Below are 26,451 nucleotides of genomic sequence, written 5' to 3'. Positions count from 1 at the left end.
GAGCAGCTAGATCCTGTGACAAACAGTTGACACAACAAGACTTTAGTTTGTGGAAGAGAGAAAAGCTGGTGGGAGGCACATGCTAGCTCTCTTATGGAACTGGTCTGTGCAGCTGCAGAGGGAAAAAGCAGTGCCAAAGAGTAGGAGCAACAGAGAGTAGGATTTGGGCTCAACATAAGGAAGACTTCTCAAATAGCACAATGTATTCATTTGTGAACTGGAGGCTGCATCGGTAACTGCAGATGTCTGCAAAGAACAGGAAAGGCAACAGCTACAACATTCCACCACATCTAGAAGACCACAGAGGTACGTGCAGGGCTGCTGGGTCTGCTTGGCAGTCAGGAGTGGGAAGTAATTGGTGAGTAAAGAAAACAGCATGAGGGACAGTGTTGTAGGAGAAAAAGCACCCTGTTCTGGGCCGTCCGTTACTGATGCAGCCGCTGCAGTGGGCAGGCCTTAGGGAACACACGCTAATACTTTAGTTACACGACTTCCTAACAAAAGCCCATCAGCATAGATCTTGTGGTCTCTGGAACCCAAACAAATGCTGGGCTTTCTGGAACAGCTTTGAGAGTCCAGATCTGGACACAGGTAAACCTAGCTGAGGGCTCTAACTTGTGGCCCTCAGGGCTGACTTCCCCTCCAGACCAGACGGTGTGGCTGGTGCAGTGTTTTAGAAAGAATGTAATTAGAGCCATTCATTTATGAGGGCATGTGTGCTTCACTCCTGTGCTGACCGTTTCCAACCGTCAGCCAGCCAGCTGGCCCCTCATCTTTATGTTTCTGCCTGACCCCTGAAAGCAGCTGGTTTTGCAACTCTGGGCCAAGAGCTGTGTGTGGTTCAAACTGTGGACCCCCGGGGTACATACAACTTCTAGGGATGTGCAGCTTCATGTATTTTTAAAGGAATCAATTTCTAGATTCAAGATTTTCAATCTCTATGTGTACTCTTTAAAAGATAGGACTATCTGTGAGCAAGCGTATGGTCGGCTGGTTCTCCCTTCCCTTGCTCTTGTCATACTCTTCTCTTGTTTAAGAAAAGAGAAGTGTAACTTTCACTTACCAAATGGGGAAAAATCTGTGATACAGGAGATGAGGTGAAAACCACCCAAAGTAGCAAAGGATCATTTGAGAACACAGAGCTCTTGAGAGTCTTGAACAACTAAGGGGGGGTGGAGCATCTTATTTCATCTAGACAACAAGCACATTGAAAGATCCATGCCTTTATCTGTCTGCCTGCCTTCCTCTCCATCTATCCATCCATCCATCCATCCATCCATCCAGTCTCTGTCTCTCTCTCTATCTTCCCTCCCTTTCCTTCCTTTCATCTGCCCATCCACCCATCTTAGAATTAATATTCAAAAGTGAGATGGTTGGGGAGCCTGGGGGCTTAGTTGGTTAAGCGTCGGCCTTTGGCTCAGGTCATGATCCCAGAGTCCTGAGATGGAGCCCCATGTTGGGCTCCCTGCTCAGGAGATAGACTGCTTCTCCTCTGCCCTTCCTCATGCTCTCTCACTCACTTGCTCTCACTCAATCTCAAATAAATAAAATCTTAAGAAAAAAACAAACAAACCGGGGCACCTGGGTGGCTCAGTGGGTTAGGCCTCTGCCTTCAGCTCAGGTCATGATCTTAGGGTCCTGGGATCGAGCCCTGCATTGGGCTCTCTGCTCAGCGGGGAGCCTGTTTCCCCCACTTTCTCTGCTTGCCTCTCTGCCTACTTGTGATCTCTCTCTCTCAAATAACTTTAAAAGAAAAAAAAAAAAGAAAAAACAAACAAACAAACAAACAAACAAACAAACCAAAAAACAAAAGTGAGATGGTTATCATAGGGACAATAACACAATATTTATTTGAATAAATATTTGGTCAGACTTTTTCTGACCAAACTAAGTCGGGCTGACTGGGCTGATATCTTTGACAATGAGGATTGTTTTGTGCATTATATTGGTATATAACTTATGTTATCTATTTTTATCCATAACATGTTTGAAAATATATCTCTTGTAACTACTTAGACTTGTGAAAAAATGTTTAATGTCAATCAAAAAATGTATAAAGGGGGAAAATGTGTGAAAAATACTGTTTTTCAAAAATTTTTTGAGATATTTGAGCAAAAAAAGTTTGATGACCATACTTGTACAGCATCTGTGGTAATCCTGAGCCACTCTATTTGGGGCAAATCTGATCAGTAGGGATCTCTTGGCTGGACTGGCTTGGGGCCCTTTCTGTAAATATCTATTTTTCTGCTCAGAAAGGTAAGTCTAAGATGATGGAACCTCTGATCTCACCTTCCTCCCCCACCCTGAGGGCATCTGACATCACCTGAATCTTCAGGGGATATCAGGTAAATCTCTAACTCAGCCTGGACTTTGGGCAGCCTGCAATCCCACTGCAGGTGACCTTGACAACCTGGGAATTCCCTGGTACTTACACAGCAGATGACAAGATTCTTTAAGGACCCCTCAGGGAAGCAGTGCTATTCGGAATGGCAAGAAATACTGAAATAGAGCCTGAGAAATGGGACAATGAAATGTTTATAGAGTGGTCTGCAATTCTGACAAGGGTCCCATGATTCACTTTGAGAAGCTTTTGTGAGATTTTAGTGTCAGAGAGGTCCTGTGAAGCTAGTTACCTTAACATTCCCATTTTACAGATGAAGAAACAGAAGCCTAGAAAGGCTGACTGACTCATGGTCACATGGCTGGTTTGACAGAGCCAGATACTAGAAACTGGCATTTCAGCTCCGCACCTAAGGCTCTTTCTCCAGTATCATGTTATATATCGTCTACTTTAAACTCAGACCCTTACCTCTGAGTTCCACAAATCAGGGCTTTTAGAAGATTTGATGATTTCTCCAAATTGACTACTCAACCATGTCAAGCTGGACCCTTGACTCGACTACATTTGAGATTTTTTTATTGATAACTTTGGACAAAGGTTCCAAATTTCTGTCTGGGCTCATAGAATCCTTTGGCTGATTTCTCTGTTCTCTGGAACCCACTGAAGCAGGACCAGAGTAGGGGCTAGAGGCTTGGAGATGATGGCCCAGACAGAAATTAAGAGCCATTGGCCATGACCTAGGTTGAGCTCTGAACTGTCCCTGATGCTGGAACAGCACCACTGTACTGAGCTTTGTGTGGCAACCCCCGGCTGTTGTTAAGTTTTGAAAAAGACAAAGCCCTAAATAAGACAAAGAATTTTGGCAGCTGTCATTCTCTGGGATACGTACAACCCGGTATATGAACTCAGGGGCTCTGGACCTAAACTTTTTTGTGGATCCTTGGGCCGAAGGCTCTCTACACAAGCAGGTTTGGGATACTTGGGGAGTAGCTCTCTATGGGTGAGGCAGGTTGGGGAGTGCCCTGGAGTCCACAGGCCACAGTGAAACATCAACTTCCATGCTGGCACCACAGGGCCGATGATGTTAGGGTTCCACTACTGACTGCAGGAGTTACAGCCCCTTGTCCAAGTGCTCTCTCTATAGGGGCTCTCCCTATGGTGTGTGGGGGGAGGTCACTCTGAAGGGAGCTTTACCTAGAGGGGACCGCAGCCACTGATGTGGGATTGATAGCCAAGAAGTCCAGGTCCAGAGCCAAGAATCACACATTATCCTTCTCAGAGCAAATTAAACAATGAGATGCATTCTACATGAGAAATTAATTTCATAAAATAAAATTCTAGGTGAGTGGGAGGACAATCTTAGTCTATTAAAGGGAAGGCCAAAACTCAAATTTCTTGTCCCAGGAAACTCAATCGTCAAAACCTGTTTACTCTGTAGGTCATCGGAAAGGTCAGAATATCACTGATTTCTTAGTTCTGGGCACACCACATACCCAGAACCTCTATAATGAGAGGAGAATACCTTTTGCTTTAAGATATCCACTGGTGTCTGGTGAGCTTTTAGCTTCTTATTTTTAAGAAGTACTTTCCTCCTAAGTTGGTCAGGTGAGGGAAGCATTGGATCATCTGAGAAATCGCTCTCAAACAGGAATTTTGCCACCAGTTTTTCTCCAAACACAGTCTACAAAGAATAAAGGAAAACACACCATCAGTGCCTTTTACCTATGCTTGAATTATTTCGCTAGATATTTCAGCTCAGTTGAATGGTTCTACAAACCCTAGGAAGAGAAAAAGTAGGAAAGAAGCAGTGTCCCTCCTCCCTGCCCACACTGTCTTACTGGAAGGAAGGGAGGTGGTTACAAGGTCAGGAGGAGAGGTCTAGGGCCTTCTTCAGGTGGGGCCAGCTCTAACTGTTTAGGACAATGCTCTAAGGTTTGACAGATTAAAGAAAAGGACACTCAGAGGCTGTGGTTTGTAGAGTATGATCCATCCCAGATGTGGGTAAGAAGTCAAAAGGATAAAACTTACACGTAGCTAGAGAGTGACGACAAAGAATGAAGGTAATGCGGAGAATCTGCCACCATGTAGTATAAAGAGCTGCACATACCCTTTTCACAAAGATTTTGTGAGCACTGGCCTCCAAAGAGGAACGTGTGTCCCTCAAGGAGGTAGGTGGTGGGAATAAGCACAAAATGATCCACTGGGGGGAGGGTAGAAAATATGGCAATTTCTATCTTTAGTTATTTTTTAATTAAAAAAAGAAAACAGGGACGCCTGGGTGGCTCAGTTGGTTAAGCAGCTGCCTTCGGCTCAGGTCATGATCCCAGCGTCCTGGGATCCAGTCCCACATCGGGCTCCTTGCTCGGCAGGGAGCCTGCTTCTCCCTCTGCCTCTGCCTGCCTCTCTGTCTGCCTGTGCTCACTCACTCTCTCTCCCTCTATCACTGACAAATAAATAAAATCTTTATTAAAAAAAAAAAGAAAACAAAAAAAGAACCTTAATAGTGTTTAACGTACCTATGTCTCATTAATGGAATTGAGAAATGAGTACCATGATTTGGCAAGAGCAGCTAACAACACCCTCTTTCTATCCACGTACAGTTTCTCTGTAAACTGTCTTTATCAGCAACTATAGCTATTCATCAAATACTGAAATAATAAACTAAACCTAAAGCCAGACATACAAGTGGCTAATCATAAAAATTTCAGCCCAGCTAATGGATTGTTCAACACTACGTCAACAACTAATCAAGTGCTACACATTAGCTAACTGAACATAAAAAAAAGAAATTAAAAAAATTTCAAGAATAATGAACATATTGAATCACATTACTCTCACTAAAAACTTAGATAATAAATAACACATTGTTAAAAATTTTTATGAGAGCAAAAAGGGATTTTGTACCTTTAATAAATAATAGTATAAGAATTATTGTTTATTTCACCCTTTCTATGTTATTCCCTTTCACAGTCTATTTGTGCATGTTTTAATTAATGTATAAAACATGTTAATAAGTAGGATATGTGTATAATGTATGAGTAAGACAATAAACATCCAATAGGAATACATACTACGGTATTTTACTGATGGAGCACACAATCAAAAAAGTTGAGACCATTATTCTAAATGATGGCAAAAGAAAGGCAATATGAAAGACTGATTAGTTTTGTTTGCATAAGTATTTGGGGACATTTTCCTTTGGCCAAGCCCTTGCCTCCCCCTGAGAGCCATATTTCCATAAGTGCGTCAGTCAGTGGAGGAAGGGAAAAATATAATGGAATATTTGACCCTGAATCTGTCTGCATTATAGCTCACCTGTATAAGGAAGGGCCAAGTGTAACATAGCAGCTGTTCTGGCCAGTCTAAGCTCTTTGCCAACTTGGATCCCCATATCTGTAGTGTCCGCCACAAGAAAATTTGACTTATTTGCCCTGAGGTATTTTCATCTTTTCCACATACAACTGACAGGTGCCATCCTAGCATCCCTGATTTGTGGTACCAGAAGCATTGGAGAGTCGGTCTCTCCTTATCTCCTCAGGCTTTCTGGAAATGGTCAGGAGACCACAGAACAAAGCTTCATCAGGTCAGCTGCAAAGGTGAACCATTCAGGAGGGATCCCAAGCTCCCACGGCACCCTTTTAGGTCTGAGGGACTCTAACTGTACGAACTTTGTGGCTGAGGTCCAGCTGTGATGTGGCCCTTGGTGGCTCCACATAAAAGCAACAGTGACAAGACAAAGGCAAAGATGCCATCCTTACTGCTAGCTAATACCTTACCTTGAAAATTTCTGCCATTTTTCGTTGCTGAGGCAAGGAGCAGTGGTTCTCAATTGATATGATGATGGGCAGGTCAGAGTTGATGAAGGCACTGCGGTCAATGGCTTCAACCACCTCCTGCGAGAGCCAGAACAGCCCATTAGAGTCCAGATGTCTGTTCGGGGTGTCAGAAGAAGTACTTATAGCCACAGAAACCACCTAAATTGTTGTATGCAGAAGATTCTGGCCAAAATGGTTTTTATCTTTTCAAACATATTTTCAAATTAAGCACGATGATAGGCTGTTTTCTATAAACACATTAAACGGCTCATATTGAGTTTTGTTCACATACTTTATAAGGAAGAGCTATTAGCGTGCCAAATTTAACAGATCAGTAAGTATGTGTTTTGATTACATTTTAGGTAAAAGGCGCTGTGTTTGCTACAGTATAAAAAATAATGAGGCTTAAGGTACTTTCCTGCTTTCAAAGAGTTTATAACCAATCTACTTGGGGCTAGATGTTTATGTTTATGTGTGCAAGTAAACATAGTTCTCAAATCCTCCTTCTCTCAATATAGAGTACAGAAGGTTTTTGTTTTTTTAGTTTATTTATTTGACAGACAGAGATCACAAGTAGGCAGAGAGGCAGGCAGAGAGAGAGGAGGAAGCAGGCTCCCTGCTGGGCAGAGAACCTGATGCGGGGCACAATCCCAGGACCCTGAGATCATGATCTGAGCCAAAGGCAGAGGCTTTAACCCACTGAGCCACCCAGGTGCCCCTAGAGTACATAAGTTTTAAGAGACATGAATAGGAAAGGAAAAGTGAAGGGGGGAAATTAGAGGGGGAGATGAACCAGAGACTGTGGACTCTGAGAAACAAACTGAGTGTTTTAGAGGGGAGGGGGGGTGGCAGGATGGGTGAGCCTGGTCATGGGTATTAAGGAGGGCACATATTGCATGGAGCACTGGGTGTTATACATAAACAATAAATCATGGAACACTACATCAAAAACTAATGATGTATTGTATGGTGACTAACATAACACAATTAAAAAAAAGAGAGATGAATAGGAAAATGAGCTAAAGAGAAAATGCATTTTAGCTATTCTGTCTGCAAATAACACAGAAATAACAGTATTCCATCTCAGCCCAGCCACAGTTCAGAGAAAAATGATTTTATACAGCCCAAACCACTCTGAATGAGGATAGAAACCACACAATGAACTAATGAACTATTTAGAATTTGAAACAATAATCCAATGCAACTAGTTTTTCTGGGTGACTGACCTCCCCTAGTGGAACCACTTCTCATTACTTTATAATATTGATTATTTAATCATCTCCTAACACATGATGTTGGTCTTTGTCAGCGGGACACCTGTAGCAGGAAAAAAGCCCCTGCCTTTTATGATGTAAAAATTGCAACAATATAATTATAAGGTAACTCATTTAAAGTAATGGTTATTAAACTGGTGAATGAGATGCTAAGGAGAGTTCTAGATCAACTCCCAGAAAAATGAACATGTGCACATCCCACGCAATTTTGGGAAGTCTATGGACTTGGGTCAGGAATAAGAACCCCCAACCTAAGGTATAGTTTGGAAGAGTCAGTCATGTAAAGGACTAATGAAGATCATGACTCTGTGATCTGATTTAAGGAACGTTATGAAGCATTACCTTGAAGGGGATCTTGGTTGTCAGCGTGTGCCCGTGGTAGATGATGGGCATCCCATCATCTCCATCCCAGCAGTCCAACTCTACACTCCTGCAGCCTTGTAGGAGGACCTGTGTGACCAATGCATGGATTCACTCCAGATGAGCAAATGGACACAGAGCCTCCAATTAAACTCAACACATGCTTCTCTATATCAGTGTCCACATTCAGGGCTAAAGCAGAAGGGCATAAGATCTAAAATAAATCATGCATTTTGGCCAAAGGCCACAATGAATTAGGGGAGAGAACAGATTATAGTGGAAAGAGTATTTACCAGAGCTGAATACTATTGGAAGATAAACTTTTTTCTTTCTTTTTAAGATTTTTTAAAAAATTAAATTTATTTATTTTCAGCACAACAGTATTCTCTTTTTAAGATTTTACTTATTTGTCAAAAAGAGGGGGAGAGAGAGAGAGTCAACACAAGCAGGGGGAGTGGCAAGCAGAGCAGACCCAGGGAGAAGCTGACTCCCCACTGAGCAGGAAACCAGATATGGGACTTGATCTCACAACTCTGGGATCACGGCCTGAGCCAAAGGCAGGCACTTAACTGACTGAGCCACCCAGGTGTCCCTGGAAGGTAAAATTTGATAGCAAACCCATATGACTATTTTCCCAGCAACTTTGGTCCCTCAAGGGACATGCACAGGGTACATCCTGAAATGAGAGAGCAAGGCTAGTGCTCTACCTGGGCAAATGTGAGTGAAGGTGAAGGGGCTGAGGTTGCAGACCAAAGCAAACGAGGCTACCGATTCCTTAATGAACTGGCTAAACATTTGTATGAATCCAATCAGAATAAATCTCTTCCAATTTAGACCCAAATTCTGCCACTGGCTAATGCCTTTCCTGTGAACATAGAGCATGGCAGAAGAGTAGAAGCAAGCAGTCATCAAGGATTTACCTTGCTGTCTAATCCTAGAACAGAGGCAAATAACCCATAAATTCCACTCTCCCATACCCACAGCAGTCATCAGTGATCAGTCACAACACACGTACCTCCTATCTCACAACCTCTTCAGGAAAATGCTCTGGGAAGCACTACTGCTGAATTAGGTGAGATGATACCCATTTGCTCCCCTTGATGGGGAGCCGACAGCAAAGATCCCGACACACGTGCTCAGGGTGCAGCTCCGTAATATTTGTGGGCAGCAACCTCTTCCTCCATAGACTGTCTTTGTAAACTATCTTTTAAAATTTTTTTTATTTTTAAAAAGGCTTTTATTTATATTTTAAAAATATTTTATTTATTTATTTGACAGAGGGAGAGTGCGTAAGCAGGGAAGCAGCAGGCAGAGGGAGAGGGAGAAGCAAGCTCCCTGCTGACCAAGGAGCCTGATGCGGAACTCGATCCCAAGACCCTGAGGTCATGACCCGATGGCAGATGTTTAACCGACTGAGCCACTCAGGCGCCCTTCTTTGTGAACTATCTTAAGAGATTTCCATGTATTGGAAGAGTAAAGCATGTGGGAACACGCCAACTCACGGATTTAAAACTCCATATAATATTTGCAGGTGCCAGCAATCCAGTACTGTGGGCGAGTGGCCGCTAGAGTTGTTGCAATAAAACTCAGCAGAACCCCTCTTATTTTAACTTTTTAAAATGAGGTCCTTGCTAGATTCTTCCCATTGCACAGCATGTAGACCCTAGTCTTCCCAGGTGACCTATCGCTCAGATCAAACCGATTCTGGGGCCTAAACTCCCAAGGCTAAGAGCTTCTTCCGGCAGCTACAGTATGTAGAGGTATGTTGCTGTGGGCTGAGGACTGTTGTGTCAAATAGTGACCACACTGGGGGAACGCTCGCTGACTGGCAGCTCAGGAGATGGTTTTTCAGCACGCAAAGGCAAAGGTCTTTCCGAAGTCTGTAAGACATTAAGACCTCCACACAGGGCTAGAAGAAGAAAACCGGGGCTGGAAATTCCAGGTGAGAACAGGGCTTTTCCTCCTTCCTGGTCCTCCGGTGGAGGATGGTGAGGAAGTAACTGGGAGGGCCGAGGGAGGGCAGAGGGTGGTAAGAAATAAACTACACGGGATCTTCACGCTGGGTTTAACCACGTCTGTGGGTCTATTTGAGGGGTTCTTGGGCCTCCTTAATGGCTGTGATGATCTCTATTTGGGGTGTAATGCTAAAGGGTTAAAAAAAAACCTCTTAGAGGTCAAATAGGGAAGTGAGGTAGGAATTAAAGCTAGGACATTGGCCCCTGCACATTTTCCTGGGAAAAATCCACAGACACACTGCATGTATGCATGCGCGTGCGCACACACACATGGTTCACGTCTTTCTCCTAGAACTAGAACAATGGATTTCAAACTCCATTTTGACCTTGGAATTCTCTGTGCAAATGAAGGGTCATGTGCAAAGCACATAAGAAGAATAGCCCTTTAGCTACAGTGGGGATGGGGACCCCCCTACCCTTGCTTGTTCCTCTCAATTTCCCCGGCTGAGGTCTCCTGATAGAACTTCTATTTTGAAAATCACGACTCTAAGAACACCTCTTCATTTCATAATAAAAGTCTTTTAGAATTTAGCGTTTAAAATATAAATTCCATACTAGATAAGCTTTGGGACAGAAGTCTGACCCAGGCTTACAGAATATCTGGACTGATGTGGAGAACAAAGGAATCTCAACTCTGCTGGGTTTGTGTAAATGATGATAATTCTCACACTTGAACACCCTCCCTGCCCTACCCCTCACAACCACACATTTATATTCCCGGGCCTAGCCTCACTTTTCTTCCCGATGAACCCTTCTTGTAAGAGGTCAGAAAATAGGCAGCACAGATGAGAAAACTGCAAAAGATATAAAGAGGCAACTGACATGCAGATCATTGAGACGTGGTGTGAAGGTCAAAAGGATGTGCTTTTTCTAGTCCAGAGACCCTTATGAGTTTCCAAGAATGTTTGCATTCAGTGCCTACAGTCTTTGTAGATTTTCATTCCTGAAGTTGGTTACCATAGACAGGGATGGACTGACTGTCTAACAAATTGTGAATGAAAATAAACAATACTTTGGGATTAACTTCCTAGAAATTCTGCTGCATTTTCTATTATGCTTTCCCATTATAATACATTGATTTATTTAACATTTAGTGAAACGATTAATTTTCCCATGGGAAAATCTAATTTTAGTAGGAGTAGGTCAGACTAAGTAGGATTTAAAAGCTATAAGTCTCAAACAAATACTTTTTTTTTTTTTTTTTTGCCTTGTATAAGGGTTAAGTATAGATAGGAGGGAAAAAGAAAACAAAAAGAAGTAAAGAAAACAACTGTATGTATAGGCAGTTTTCCCATACATCATGTTTCTTCACATTCCCCATGTAAAAGCTTGTAAGTTCTTCAAAGGAGTTGGGGTCAGGGTTTTGTGACTTTGGGGGTTACATCAATAAGGTTTAGTGGAAATCATATGCCATGTGCAATTCTGTACCTGACTGTAGAGTTCCACTGAGGACTCTCCTTTGAGCTGGTGGCCTGTGAGGTAGGTATTGTGTGAAGATTCAATGTAATAGTAGGACAGGGGCAGCTGCAAGTCTTTAATGTCTTCCTGTGACTCGTCATTTTTGGAGGCAAAATTATCTTTATCCATCAGAAACCTAGAGGAAATACATTTTCTTAGGTCTGCATGAGGAAAACAGATACTCTCAAATGATGGGCAAAAGAGATTTTAAAAGTTACCTTGCAAATCCCTCAAATGACAGTAGGCCCTGATGACACATACTAACGCTAGGCTCGAACTTCTGCAAGGGACACAAAGAGAGTGATATTTAGGTAAAGGAAACTAAGGGGAAAAAAACCACCACATCATTTTTTAAAGCTGTTCTGTTTTCATCAGGAAACATCTAACCCAAATATTTGAACTAATTTTGTTATGCAGTGGTAAGAGGCAGTATTTTAGTCCCAAAGAAAACATTTATTATATGTGCGTTTATTATACGAAGCGTATTTATTTAAGAGAAAAAGGGAGAGCAAGGGAAAAGTCGAAGGCTGATTCATATGAGAACAAATGGTTGTCAGCATGTTCCAGGTGAACATGGGGATAAGCAGCTACCACAGAGCTGGGGAGAGACGAAATGAGACCAGTCACAGAGAGCACTCGGTACAGTGCTCCCAACACAATAGTAGTAGTAGTAGTAGAGTGAGCACTGGACCATGGGGTCATAATCTTACATCGTTAGCATTTTCCGTGATCAGCTGCTGGGCAGAGAATCCACTCATTCCCAATTGGCTGACAAGGGAGGTTGGAACCCCAGACCCAGCCCACTGTATATGGCCCGAATGAGGTCCCAGCCCGTCTCCTGCCACCCTCCTGAGCAAGCCATCATCTTCTCTTGCCTGGCTACTGGGACGGCTTCCTACCCGGTCTCTCAGCTTCCACCTCATTCCCAGCACAGCTTACTTTCCAATGGGGCCAGCGGGACCTCTTGAATACGTAAATCAAATCTGGTTACTCCCCTGCTCAAAAATTTCCAGTAGCTTCCCAGGTCACATGGACTGAAGTCAAAGTTCTTACCGCGGCCTAAAATGCCCAGATGACTTGGCCCCTGCCCATCTGTCTGGAATCATGTCTACTGTTGTGCGTCTGGCTCACGGGGCTCCTATTCCACCAGCCATTTTGTTGTCTCGCTCCCATCTCTGTCTTTGAGTTCGCTACTCCCTGTCTGGAATGCTCTTTCCTCAGACCTTCACACGGCTTCTTGATTCAGGGCTCAGCCCCACTGTCCCCTCCTCAGGGTGGCCTGTGCTTACTCCTTGCAGCCTCAAGCCTCACTGCATCCCCTGACTCTGCTTGAGTGTTTCAGAATCCATCAACACCTGAAATTACATTCTCTCTTTGTTTATTGTCTGCCTCACCCACTGGGTGAAGGCCAGAACGTGATCTTAGTTACTACTATATCCCACATCCTGGAACAGAGCTGGGCCCATAGAAGGAGCTAATAAATATTTGCTAAATGATCAAAGAGGTTGAAAACCTAGACGACTAATTTTATTATGTGCTAGGACAACAAGAAGGAACCATATACTGATTCCTTATAGCAGTCACCAAGAGAAGGCTTGCGATCTATGTTAACTGTATGTCAAGTAAGAACACATATACTTGGCATTTAATGAAACCCTTCTGTTTCTGCCCCAGACTTAACGGTTCTGGAAAGAAGTACAGAAACAGTATGTTTAGCAGAAAATAATTAGAACAGTCAGAGGCTTTACACACATGTGTGTACAAAATGGTACAAACCTGAATGATACTGAGGATTTCATCGTAAGTGCAGTGCTCTCCCTGGCAGTTGACAAGGAAGTCATTGAGCTGGAGTATGCCGACCCCAAAGATGCCCAGAGACGTGCTCTCGACCCCAGTGCCATTAGTCACGATACTTGCAGCAGCAATGGCATCAGATATCTGCCTCTGGTTGTCTGACAGCTGCTGCTTACTCTTAATGAACAACCCCAAGTCCGAGACATTTCTGGTCAGTAAATCTGAAACAGAAGCACCCACAGAATATGCGCAAGCTAGCCAGTATCTTTCACAAAGTTCACTTTGGAGATAATGGTGTTGTGAAATTAGTCTCTTCACGCATCTTTCTACACAAGCCATCACACTCAGTGTTCATTACTGGCTTCACGTAGTCGAGGGAATAAAAAAATGAATCAATGAATAAATTAAAGAAACCAAGAGAGAACGAGGTCAGTGATCTTGAAAGCCCATGAGCTCAGGGTATGAAAGGAGAACTAACTCCACATTCAGTTGGGGACTTTAGGCTGAGTTTGAACTTCGATTTTTGAGAATAACTACATTTTTACTTTTACAGATAGTGAAGATGAACCCTTAAAACTATAGTTGTTTTGTACTTCACAAGTGTAATTATAAACACTGGTGTGCAGGTTTCAGTGTGAAAATAAGTTTTCAGCTTATTTGGATAACTATCAGGGAATATAATTGCTGGATTGGATGGTAAGAGTGTATTGTTTTTTTTTTTTAAAGATTTTATTTATTTATTTGACAGAGATACATCACAAGCAGGCAGAGAGGCAGGCAGAGAGAGAGGAGGAAGCAGGATCCCCGCTGAGCAGAGAGCCCGATGTGGGGCTTGATCCCAGGACCCTGGGATCATGACCTGAGCTGAAGGCAGAGGCTTTAACCCACTGAGCCACCCAGGCGCCCAAGAGTGTATTGTTTTGTTTTAATTTTTTAAGATTTTATTTATTTATTTGACAGATAGAGAGTACAAGTAGGCAGAGCAGCAGGCAGAGGGAGAGGGAGAAGCAGACTTCCTGCTGAGCAGGGAGCCCGATGCGGGGCTGGATCCCAGGACCCTGAGATCATGACCCAAGCTGAAGGCAGCCGCTTAACCGACTGAGACACCCAGGCACCCCTGTATTAAGTTTTGTTAAGAAACTGCCAAACCTCTTCCAAAGTGGCTATACCATTTTACCTTTCCACCAGCCATGCTCCAGGTGTCCCACATTGGCACCAACCTTGGTATGGCCTTTTTAATTCTTGCCACTTTGGAAGAGAAGCTGGCAGTTTCTTACAGGGCTAAAGATAGGCTTGCCCATACGATCCAGCCTTCCCAGGTGTTTACCCAAAAGAGTTGAAAGATTATGTCCACACAAAACTTGCCCACAAATGTTTATAGTGTCTTTATTCATAACTTCTAACACTTGGAAGCAGCCAAGATGTTCTTCAAAAGGCGGACGGATAAACACCTGGTGATATATCCATGCGATAGAGTATTATTCAGTGATAAAAAGAATGAACTATTGAGCCATGAAAAAAACATAGGGGAACCTTAAATACATATTCCTTAGAGAAAGAAGCCAATGTAAAAACACTACATACAAACTGTGTGATTCCAATGATATGACATTCTGGAAGAGACAAAACTAGGGGGACAGTAAAAAGGGGTTCAGAGGGAAGGTGGGAAGAAAGACCAGGTGGAGAACAGGGGATTTTTTTTAAGACATCACAACTATTTTGTATGACACTGTAATGGTAGATATGGGTCATTATACTTTTGTCAAAACCCACAGCTTGTACAACACGAACAGTGAACACTAAACTATGGGCTTCAGCTAATAAAAATAAATCGGTATCAGCTCAACTGTCACAAATATAGCATGCTAATAATGCAAGATATTAATAATAGGAAAAATGGTGTATGTGTGTAGGGGGAGGGTACGGTGGACCCTTGAACAACACAGGTTTGAATGGTGAGGGTCCACTTGTATGCAGATCTTTTCAATAAATGTAGTATAATACTGTAAATGGATTTTATCCTCCCTATGATTTTATTCATAAGAATTACTTTTCTCTAGCTTATTTAACTATAAGAATATAGTATACACACACACATATATATACAAAATATGGATTAATCAACTTCTCGTTATGTTATCAGTAAGGTTTTTCTGATCAAGACCAGGCTATTAGTAGCTAAGTTCGGGGAAGTCAAACGTTAACATGTGGATTTCTGACTGTGTGGAGGAGCACTGGCACCCGTAACACTTGCCTTGTTCAGGAGTGAACCATGTATGGGAATTCTATACCTTCCAATCATTTTTCTGTAAACCTCAAACTTCTCTAAAAAGATGCTTATTAATTTTTTAACGAGCGTAACTACTTGACTAATCCACAGTTGCCCACATTCTGTGACTAGAGTTGAAAAGGTTAATAGTCTAAGTTGAGGACAATGGAGGTTTTTGAGTAATAAAAGAGCAACTGTATGAAAGAGGACAGTTTGTTTTTGCCCCTTTGTGCTTCTTGTCTCCCAAGAGAACAGAATAGAAAACTAACAGGTTTACAGTATATGAGCGGTGGTGATCGTAGTGGTGGTGGTGAGTGGGGCACAGGAGGCAGACATTCCAGTTTACACTCGGAAAAGTGTCCTGAATGTTGAGCAGGAGAAGCTCACTAAAGGTCTCCTTGTCAAAGGGCAAGCAACTCCCACTCTGATGAGTACCCATCAGCCCACCGGCAGGGACGCCTAGGTGATGCACCATATACCTACTGCACATTGGACGTGGATGGGAGAGGGTTTCTGACTATCAGAAGGACTGGAAGGCTCTGTGCATTAAATATTCCGGAATGCCTAGACAGACTCACACAATGATGAATTTCCTTGCCTAAAATGCCAACGGTACCCATCCTCTAGGCGACCTGAAGGAATCCTAAAAGTGTTCCTCCACACTTCAGGTAGCAGCACACCCCGTGGGACAGGATGAAGGTCTGTGTGATGGGATCTCTAACCTTCGTTTTAAGATAGGAAGGTCTCCACGGGAAATGGCACGGGGTTGCACAAACCTAGGTCAGGCTGAAGATCACTGGTGTTTTCGTCGATGGTTAGGTTGGTGTAGAGAGGGGCTGACTCGGAGCCGGCTCGGCTGCAGGGCACGGCGTAGATGTCAAAGAGATCCTTTAGGTCCTTACGGCTCCTCACGCTGGGTGGGGCGTGGAAAACACATTGAGTATTGTCATGGAAACGTGGGGCTGAGAGAGCATAAGAAGGAAGCCTGCCCTACCTGAATGATTTGAACAGCTCAACAAATTCAACGAAACTCATGTTACTGTCGGAAACCATGAAGCTCTGAAAACCCTTCATTCCTCCTTTGATCCTCCCGTGCCAGCTGCTGCTGCTCCAAGCACTGCAACAAAGACGGGAACTTAACAGGCACACCGGGGCTGCAGTATCCTCCCGCCCCAATGGACGCCCTCCGAAGGGCAACGCGAGCCAAAAAGTGGACTGCAAGTCATTTAAACCGGAGGCTCTTTTCCGGACTCTGTTTTCATTTCTCTCAAAATTAATCTATACGGTGTCAGAGTAAATAGGACATATGATACAGTGAAACCACTTTATGTTTATAGCCTATGTAATAAGGCCACAAGGCTAAGGTTAATATCCTCCCACTAATCAAAACAGTTCTTTGAAATCACAGGTTAGTGGGACCAAAGAACTTAAATGCAACGTTTCTGAAGAAAAGGCATTTTTTCAAAATTGCCTATGCTTTTTCAAAAGCGTAACCTATGGAAAAATTTGCACGTTCTTTCCCATAGTCTGAATTACGTTTAAGAGCAATGTCCTGAACATATCAATGTCTTCACTTTTTCCTTTCTTAACCAGTTATTAGATGAAAACAAGGAAGGACTTTTAATACTAACGGAAAATGTGAGTCACAAAAATATTAAGAATGGAAAAAAGCCAATTCTGCCTAGAATATATCTGCACCTGCCAAGGCTGTATATTCAATATAAAAATATCAGTCCACTCGGTCAAAAGCTCAGTCTAGCTGTTTCATAACACTTTTCTTTTCTATACTGGTTCCTTACAGGATAATATAAGAAATGTTTTGATTGGTTTTTGGTCAAATCAATAACCAGGATCTTTTTTTTTCTTGCTTATTTTTGTTTTCTTGTGCTTTATCTTTTTTTACTTTCAAAATATTTGAAATATGTAAGAAAATATACGGAATACTATAATGAACAGCCAGTTTATCCGAAATCTTGCTAATAGTGTTTATTCAAGGAAAATTATTTTGTGTTGACATCTCAAAGCACTCTCTACAAGTATTACAAAAGATGGATTTGTCATTGTTTGTAGGCAAGCGTGTTGATCCCCAAAATTTTGTTAGAAACAGAGGTTGGAGGTTCAGGAAGAGGAAAAGGTCTGATAAAGTAGGTTATTTGCATTAAGCAGTTATGTTCCCTGTCTTCTTCCCTTCTTGTTCCGTGTCAGCCACTGTCAGCAGGAGTCCTTCTCTTTTAGACTTTAGGAAACTCTGTCCACTCTCTCCCCTTCCAGGGCTCAGCCTCGCTTTCTCCCTGAACAGCATTTGGGCTAATTTTTCTTTCCTTGCCTTATCTTTTCGGTTTACCTGGTGGGCACTGACCCCTGTCCTGTGAGAAGGGCTGATGATCTTGTCTCTGGCATGTTAGTTGCAACTCTTTGAAAAGATTTCCCTCCCTTACTCTGTCCTTCCCATTCCTGCTCGTAAGGGATCGAAATAAAGGAAAAGCCACTTCATCCAAGTTCTTTGGCTACTTTATTTACCCAGCATACTGTAGAGGCTGAAATATAAAGAATTCTGATTCTATGTAGCTTTTCATTTTGTTACAAACCTAAACTTGCAGAAAAGTTACGAGAGTGGTACAAAGAATTCCCATGTACTTTTGACCCAGCTTCACAAAGTGCAGAAATCTGAATGTATAAAGCATAACTTATGTTCATTATTCACATTGTGAAAGAAAGTTTCCCTTTAAAAGATGATTTACTGTGGGTTCTTATCAGTAGCAAACTTCCTTGAGAGAGAGAAAGAGAGAGAGAGAGAGAGAGAGAGAGAAATTGTGTGTGTGTGTGTGTGTATGTGTGTGTGTGTATGTGCAAGTGTGTTATTAACATTTCCAAAGCCAGTGTCTGCACGGACCCATTTCCTCCTACTACTCCTCTGTTTGATAAAGAGTGCCTGTTTTATCTTGGTTCTGTCTGGAACCTCTGCATTTCTTAAACTGTTTGGGGGGTCTAGGGAAATGGTATGGCATTCTAATTCCTTTGTTATGCTTTCCTAATATTATTTCATCTGAGAGGGTAAATGTTGTTTCAAATTTATACTTCACATGAACCTTATAAAATAATTTACTATAATACCAGCTTTAGAATTACACCTTAACATACCCAACTTGCTCTAATACATTCGTTTCTCCAGACATGTGTATCTTGTCTTACATAAGAGAAGAGTATTAAATATATTTTATCTAACAGCAAAGGATAAGGTAGCTTACGTTAAAACTTACTTTATTCCTCAGAGCAATGATAGCCAACAATTTTTTGCAATGATAGAAATGTTCTCTGTATCACTGCATTCTAGTACCACCAGCCACTTGTAGCGTAGAACACTTTTAATGTGCATAGTGTGACTGAGGAACTGAATTTTAAATTTTATTTAGTTTTAATGGATTCAAAATCGAATTTAAATAGACATCTTTCTTTTTCCCCATGGCCAGCGGCTACTCTATTTGACAAGGCAACTTTAGAAAATCAAAGTTTGGGTTGTGTTAGCACTCCTGACCTTTGAAGGATTGGTCTGTCATACGATTAGCATATAGTAATAGCATATAGTAATTAGCATATAGTAAGTATATAGTAAGTAAGTATAGTAAGTAGTAAGTATATATATATATATATATATATATATATAGTAAGTAGCATATAGTAATAGTATGTATATAGTATATAGTATATATATACATATAGTAATAGTAAGTATTAGTAATAGTAATGAGTAATTAGTAATAGTTATTAGTAATAGTAATTAGTAATATAGTAATAGTAATTAGTAATAGTAATCACAATAGTATATAGTAATTAGTAAGTATTATTATACAGTAATAGTAATATAGTAATAGTAGTAGTATATAGTAGCAATATAGTAGTAATAGTAGTAGTAATACTACTACTACTACTAGTAATATATAGTAATATAGTAATAGCAAGCAGAGTAATGCAAGAATATAGGAGTGTAAAATCAGGAAAATTAGAAGCTTTTAAAAATTGGGGTTTTTTCAGTTTTCAATTTGATTGTTAAGTCAAAATTAGAGACAGTCTTTCCACAGAGCACTAAAAAATGATGCCCTTCTACATAACTTGAATGATGTGAAGGGTCCTTGTGTTTTATCATGTTAAGGCCCCACCTGGACAGGCTCTTGTTTGAAGAAGACAGCACAGGGGAAGACACTGGCCTGATGGGAGATGATATTCCAGCAGACAAGTTGGGGGACCCAGCCGTGGTCAAGGAGTGGGCTCTTCTGGAAGGCAGAGTGTTAGGAGGGCTCATGACGGCATTTGCCTCTGTGAGAGAGAAACACAGAAACCAGACAATGACGCCAGGTTATCCTTTCCCTAGAAATCAAAGAAACATCAAAGCTGTTTCTGAATGTCTGAGCAAATCCACCTAGCCGGCAATTTCTATGCAAGAAGTATCAAAATATTCTGATGAGTGGACTCATGTGGTGGGTTCTCAACCTTGGCTGCACATCAGAATCATTTGGGGCTTAAAAATACAGAGATGTTCAGGTCCCAGCCAGAAAGTGTTGGACTTGGTTGGGGCTGGGGTGCTGCCAAGGCATCCAGATATTTCAAAAAAAATCATCTTGCCATGGTTGAGAATCACTGGTCTGGTCTTGTCTCATCCACCACATTGTATTTTGTATATCTCATATCCTCTGTCCATGAGGTCAAGTTAATTAGTGAGAATTTTCTTCCAAGCACACTGAGCTTCCAGAAGTACCTCTTAGGTTCCACTTCCTAGTTAACTGCAAAGATAACTGTATTTAACAAGACAGTTTTGTTAAGAATGTCCACTGTAGGGGTGCCTGGGTGGCTCAGTGGGTTAAGCCACTGCCTTCGGCTCAGGTCATGATCTCAGGGTTCTGGGATCGAGTCCCGCATCAGGCTCTCTGCTCAGTGGGGAGCCTGCTTCCCTCTCACTCTCTCTGTCTGCCTCTCTGCCTACTTGTGATCTCTGTCAAATAAATAAATAAAATCTTAAAAAAAAAAAGAATGTCCACAGTACTTAAATCATAATGGAAAACCAAATGCATATTTTCCCTATAAAATAATAATTAAAAAAAAATCTTAGATGTCAGTATGGAGCTTTACCAGATTCTTCTTGCTCATTCACGTCTTGAGGGTCTGAACCACTCCGACTGCGACTCTCCCTCTGCATTTTGGCCTTCCGTGTGGCCATCTCGTCGTCAGCTGCCTCTCCACTCTCACCCTGGGAACACACACGTGCCAACAGTCTTTGTCCTGGGTTTCTCTCCCTCTGGGCACTGCTGCGGCTCAGGCAAGTCCCTATTTTCTGACTGCCCCACCTTCTACATGCCCCCACCCCAAATCAGTACAGACCCCTGTGAGGGCTGACCCAGGAATCTCATGTTACACGGGCGCACTTGTTTTTCTGGATACAGCAGCATTTCCCGGGGAGGGGGCTGATAAAAGCAGACACACAACCTCTGGCATCTCTGCATAGAGACCAAATTATGAAGCCAACAAAGTTTGGCTTAGACATCAATGGCCTCCCATATGCAAAGTGTGGGACTTTTTCTAGATAACCATGGAGAAACTACCTTACCGTGTTATAGTGATAATCTCTATATAATGTATTCTAGAATGTATAGTGGTAACTAACCAAATATTTTCTGCCATGGTAAAAACCATAAAGTCTACCACTTCAACCATTTTTAAGTGTACAGTAGGGTAATGCTAACTCTATGTACCTTGTTGTGCAACAGGTCTCTAGAATGCTTTCCTCTTATGAAACTGAAGCTCTGGACGCAATGAAAAAACGGATTCCCCTTGGCCAGTCCCCCAGCCCCTGGCACCCACCATCCTACTTTCTGTTTCTCAGAGTTTAACCACTCTAGGTACCGCATCTAAGTGGAATCATGCAGCATTTGTCCTTTCGTGACTGGCTCATTGCACTTAGGGTAATGACCTCAAGGTTCACCCACATTGTCACAGGCCAGGATTTCCTTCTTTTTGAAAGGCTGACTGAATGCTATTCCAATGTATGTATACCTCACCTTTCCTTGATCTTTCAATTGTGGACATTTCGTTTGCTTCTCTTGATACTATATTTTAAGTTGTGTTCTACATTGAGCATTTTGGCCCTCGAAGACCTTCCCAATGAGATCCCTGGTCTTTTCAGCCTTTGCTTCCCCCGACAGAGCCTCTACTCCAGCATGGACCACAAACCCAGAACTGTGTGTGCTTCCCTGAACAAGCCCAGTCTTTCGTGCCTCCCTCCTGCCTCCTCTGCCAGAAATCCTCCCTGCCAATCCTGCCCTCGGCATTGTCGCTCTGATCCTTCAAGACCCATCTGTCAGCTTCCCTGGGAAGCCTCTCCTGCCTGTGTCCTGGCCCTGGATCTTCTTTATGTCTCCACCCACAGCACTCTGTAGATGGCTTCACCGTGACTCCTACTGAGTGCTCACTGTTGGTAGCCCCTGACTTTTTTGGGTGTTGACACAATTCCTGACACTAGGCCTGGCACCAGGAGGTGCCTGGTAAGCACTTGCATTTCGTTTGTTTCATTCTGTCCGCACCCCAAATGCGCTAAGGTAGTTTCTGGTGTTGTCGACCATAGGACAGTGCTGGACGATTGGGTCTGAGGCGCCATAAATAACACTCTACCCGTATAAGGATTTTCTTCTTTTTCTTGGTGGTGCTTATGCCCAGTGTGTTGTTCCTCTGCACACTGGGCTTCTCAGCACTCTTCGCAGATGTCCCGGGGCTGGGGTTGCGTGTACTCCATCGCCGGCCACCGAACAGCTCCACAGCGTGAGCCAAAGTTGGACCTTCATACCGTCCGTCCTCCTGTAAAAGAGCCACATTCTGAACACATGAGGAGACCGCAAGCAGTGGGGAGGTCCACAGATGAATGGCTTCTAGTAAATCCCCAGAGGTGGAGGAGCACAGGCAGTTCGGGTGGACTAGAGGTCTGGCCACCCAAGTGGCTCTGTCCTAGCTGTCAGGACTCTCTGTAGGGAGTCTCATCACATCCTGTTGTCCTGGTCACATCCTGCTGAGTTCCAGGGATGTGCTTTCCGGGGGGCCACGGGCAAGTGGGATAACAACAAACTTCCCTTTCCAGTTTCAGAGGTTACATTCCAGAATGGCCACTGTAGGAATATTCAGGAAGACGCACTTGCAAATTAGGGCTTTGGAGGACTGAGCATGTGTATGTGTGTATCTACTAAGTAAGATCAAGTTCTATTTGTATTGCCTCATCCTAGGTTTTTTGTTTTTTTATTGTTGTTGTTTGTTTTTTATCTACTTTGATGCCTGGGACAGTCTGATTTGCAATACAGAGTATGTGGCATACCTGGAATTCACTCCAGAGGGCTCTGGGGAGATAACCACGGAGGAAACATATTATTAAATACTTGGCGCACACCTGGAACTAAAGTAACATTATGTGTCAACAACCACACTCGGTAAAATAAATAAGGAAATAGTTGGGCTGCTGTCCTCTAGAGTGCCTGATACCCAAGGACAGAGAGCCCAGGGCACTCAGAACACCACGCATACAATGTTGCTGTGAGCATGGAGAAGATTCCTAAGGGGCAGCATGCTTCCTGACAGCTGCTTCTCACCAGGTAATGCGGAGTCATGTGCCTTGGGGAGCAGCAGAGATTTACTCATTAAACAACCACCAACAATTCTCCAAGTCAGGGAGGCCAATTAATAAAACTACAAAAAGTCACGTGCGAATTAAAGCCAACATGAGTGATATTTCATAGATTGTATAAAATGGACCTTTTAAAATTAATTTTCATAATTTACTGTCTTTACTTTCTGCAAGCTCTTAAGGCCAGTCCTCCTCTGCAACTCCAAAGAGGTGCTTGTAAATAGGTTTTGCTTTGTTGTAGGTGCTCTTTGAAAAACAAAGTATGTGTGTGTGCGTGCGCACGCATGTGCAAGTGTCTGTGTGTGCGTGTGTGAGACTGTGTGGATCTGTGTGTGTGTGCGCATGTGAGTGTGTGTGTGCGTGCTTGCTCCTTCACCCTAATGTTCAATAGCTATCTCATTTTAAGACTTGAGTTGTGCATACCCATAATACATTATAGGTTTATAAAAAAATTAAAAAATAAAGTTTCCTTAACACAAAATATAATCATTGTAAATTATAATGAAATCTCACAATTAAAAAGCCTGGTTCTAAATTAAAAAAAAAAAAAAAAAGCTTGCATTGTGACCTCCCACCTCCTGCATCCTGTTATGGATCCCAGGATGCTGAGTGAGTGGGATGCTTGATGTGGGAAATCTTTTGGTGATCTCTGATGGATATCTGGGATTTTTGCCTGCCCATTAATCATTTCTCTTTTCTCTAACCATACCCCAATTTTACTATATATCTTTCCCACAGGATACAGTCTTTTTTTAAAAAAAAATGTATTTATTTAAGAGAGAGAGAGTACGCATGAGCTGGGCAGCGAGGGACAAAGGGAAAGGGAGAAGCAGACTCCCCACTAAGCAGGGAGCCTGATGCGGGGCTCAAACCCAGGACCCTGAGGTCATGACCTGAGCGGAAGGCAGACACTTAACCGACCAAGCAACCCAGGTGCCCCTGTATTCAGTCTGGAGTCTATCAATCAAGGTGAAACATGCTACCTTGAACAATGGTTGGCATAAGATCCAAATAAGCCAATTAGAATCTCTCTTCCTGGAAAATGAATCTTGAATACAGTGCTACTGAGAATGAAGAAGGTTGGAGATCATTCCTTCCTGATAGAGGGCATGCTCCCTGTGAACAAGCTGCTACAACTGACTTCAAAGTGGAATCAACATTTCATGCCACAATTTCATAAATAAATTTTAACTACCTTATCGAATATTGCATTTTGGAAGAAATTTTGTAAAAATTTTATCTATGGGTTTTGACTAAAACTTTGAAAATTTAATAGATCCCATCATTAAAAGTTAAAACTTCTGCTCTGGAGAAAACATTGTCAAGAGAATTAGAAGACCAGCCACAGATGGGGAGGAAATGTTTGCAAAAGAAACATCTGATAAAGAATGGTTATCCAAAATATACAATGAAAACTTAAAACTCAACAATAAGAAAACTAACAACCCAATTAAAAAAAGTCCAAAGATCTCAACAGACACTTCACCAAAAAAGAGATACAAATGGAAATTAAGCATATGAGAAGCTGTTCCATGTCATACAGCATCAGTGAACTGCAAATTAAAATAAGATACTCCAACACCTATTAGAATGGCAAAAATCAAGAACACTGACACCACCACATTTTGGGTAGGGATGTGGGGTAACAGGAATAAGGATTCATTCTAGTATGAAAGCAAAATGGCCACTCTGGAAAGCAGTGAGGTGAGGCAGTTCCTTACAAGAGTAAATGTTCTTTTACCATATAATCCAGCAGTCATGCTCCTTGGTTGTTATCCAAAAGACTTGAAAACTTAAGTCCACACAGAGACCTGAACATGAAATATTTACAGCAGCTTTATTCATAATACCAAAACTTGGAAGCAACCAAGATGTACTTCAGTAGGTAAATGGATAAATAAATTGTGGTACATCCACACAATGGAGTATTACTCAGTAAGAAAAAGAAATGAGCTATCAAGTTATGAAAAGACATGGAGGAATCTTAACTGCATAACACTAAGTGAAGGAAGCCAATCTGAAAAGTATGATCGTATGATTCCACCCATATGACATTCGGAAAAAAGCAGAACTATGGAGACAATAAAAAGGTCATTGGTTGCCGGGGTGGGGGGAGGGGTGGGTAAGGTGAGGTAAAGTGGAAAAAAGAGATGAATAGGCAGGGGACAGAGAATTTTTAGGGTAGTTAAAATATTCTATGTGATATTATAATTATCAATATATGTTATTATATATTTATACAAACCTATACAATATACAGCACCAAGAATTAATCCTCAGGTAAACTGTGGATTTGGGGTGACTGTGATATATCCACGTAGACTTATCTTTTGTAAAAAATGTGCCATTTTACTGAGTGATGTTGACAAGTGGGGGCCACTATTTATGCATGGGGGGGCAGGAGGTTTATGGGAAAATCTCTGTACATTCTTCTCAATTTTATTGTGAAACTATAACTGCTTTAAAAAAAGGAAATCTTTAATAAAAAAAATTTACTAGACCCATACCATGTATATAGAAAAGAATCAGCCTCTACTGCTTGGGTATTTCTAAATTCAGAACATCCTAACATGGGTCAAGCTTTACTTTTAATAGAAATATTTCAGGCCTGGAAAAGGCACATGCCTTTGTTTAATCTTTAAAGGAGACTTTCTGGGAACTGAAATATAGTTTGACTCTTTTTCATTTTGTAAAAAACAATAAAGTTGGTTGGGAATGCATGAAGGATGTCCCTTCTCTTTTTAATTTGGGAGAAGATCTACTGTGAGTGAAACTATATTCTCAGTTTTAGAAAAGTTCCATTAAAAAAAAAAGATATTATTTATCTGTCAGAGATAGAGAGTGAGCGAGAGCACAAGCAGGGGGAATGGCAGGCAGAGGGAGAGGCGGCTGCCTGCTGAACAGGGAGCCAAAAGACAAGAAACAGTGACATTTGTAATGAAGCCAGGAAATATAGGAAAATAAAAGAAGTTCACGTGGACATTAGGATCATGAAACTGATTCCTTAAAATAGTATTCATGCACTTTGGCCTCTTTGCATTATCTTCACACATGATATTTTGGAGACTGTTTAACTGATCTAATTCTTTGAATAAAATCCCTTTTTCCCCTTGAAGACAGCCCAAATCTATTTCTGTTGCTTACAACCAAAGTTCACCTGAGAACCCTCCTTTGAACCTTTTCAGATTCCCAGAGATCTTTCCAAACACCCAGGATTATGGGTTCTTAGCTCTGCTCATGCAACCTCAGGCCAAAGCTCATGATACCAGTCTTTGTCCCACACCACACATCGAATCTCTGGGGCTTACTTTCTTTTATTTTCCTGCATTCCTAGGCTTTATTACAAACATTACTGTATATTTTTGTCTTTTGCTTTATCTCCTGTTACTATTTCCATTAGATCAAATACATTTACTAGTACTAAAATACTTGTATTAGAAAGCATGGGGTTCCTGGGTGGCTCAGTTG

The 26,451-nt window shown here is 42.0% G+C and overlaps 1 protein-coding gene across 4 annotated transcripts in view; it reads right to left on the bottom strand.

Annotated features, from left to right (window-relative positions):
• Positions 1-26,451, bottom strand: part of PLCE1 (phospholipase C epsilon 1) — a 326,743-nt gene that overhangs the window by 44,962 nt on the left and 255,330 nt on the right. Inside the window, exons 9-19 of one of the 4 annotated variants that reach the window (XM_082721986.1) lie at positions 21,987-22,187; positions 20,451-20,568; positions 19,484-19,640; positions 16,321-16,443; positions 16,103-16,239; positions 13,040-13,278; positions 11,482-11,543; positions 11,234-11,399; positions 7,773-7,880; positions 6,118-6,234; positions 3,864-4,022 (exon numbers count right to left, since the gene is read on the bottom strand). In XM_082721986.1, the coding sequence (XP_082578112.1) occupies positions 3,864-4,022; positions 6,118-6,234; positions 7,773-7,880; positions 11,234-11,399; positions 11,482-11,543; positions 13,040-13,278; positions 16,103-16,239; positions 16,321-16,443; positions 19,484-19,640; positions 20,451-20,568; positions 21,987-22,187 (1,587 nt within the window). The remainder of the gene's footprint in view (positions 1-3,863; positions 4,023-6,117; positions 6,235-7,772; positions 7,881-11,233; positions 11,400-11,481; positions 11,544-13,039; positions 13,279-16,102; positions 16,240-16,320; positions 16,444-19,483; positions 19,641-20,450; positions 20,569-21,986; positions 22,188-26,451) is intronic. The other 3 variants (XM_082721988.1, XM_082721987.1, XM_082721989.1) reach the window with 3 other exon arrangements.

This window comes from Mustela nivalis (genome assembly GCF_964662115.1).
Source record: "Mustela nivalis genome assembly, chromosome: 2".
Taxonomy (NCBI): domain Eukaryota; kingdom Metazoa; phylum Chordata; class Mammalia; order Carnivora; family Mustelidae; genus Mustela; species Mustela nivalis.
This window is presented reverse-complemented; position numbering and strand designations above follow the sequence as displayed.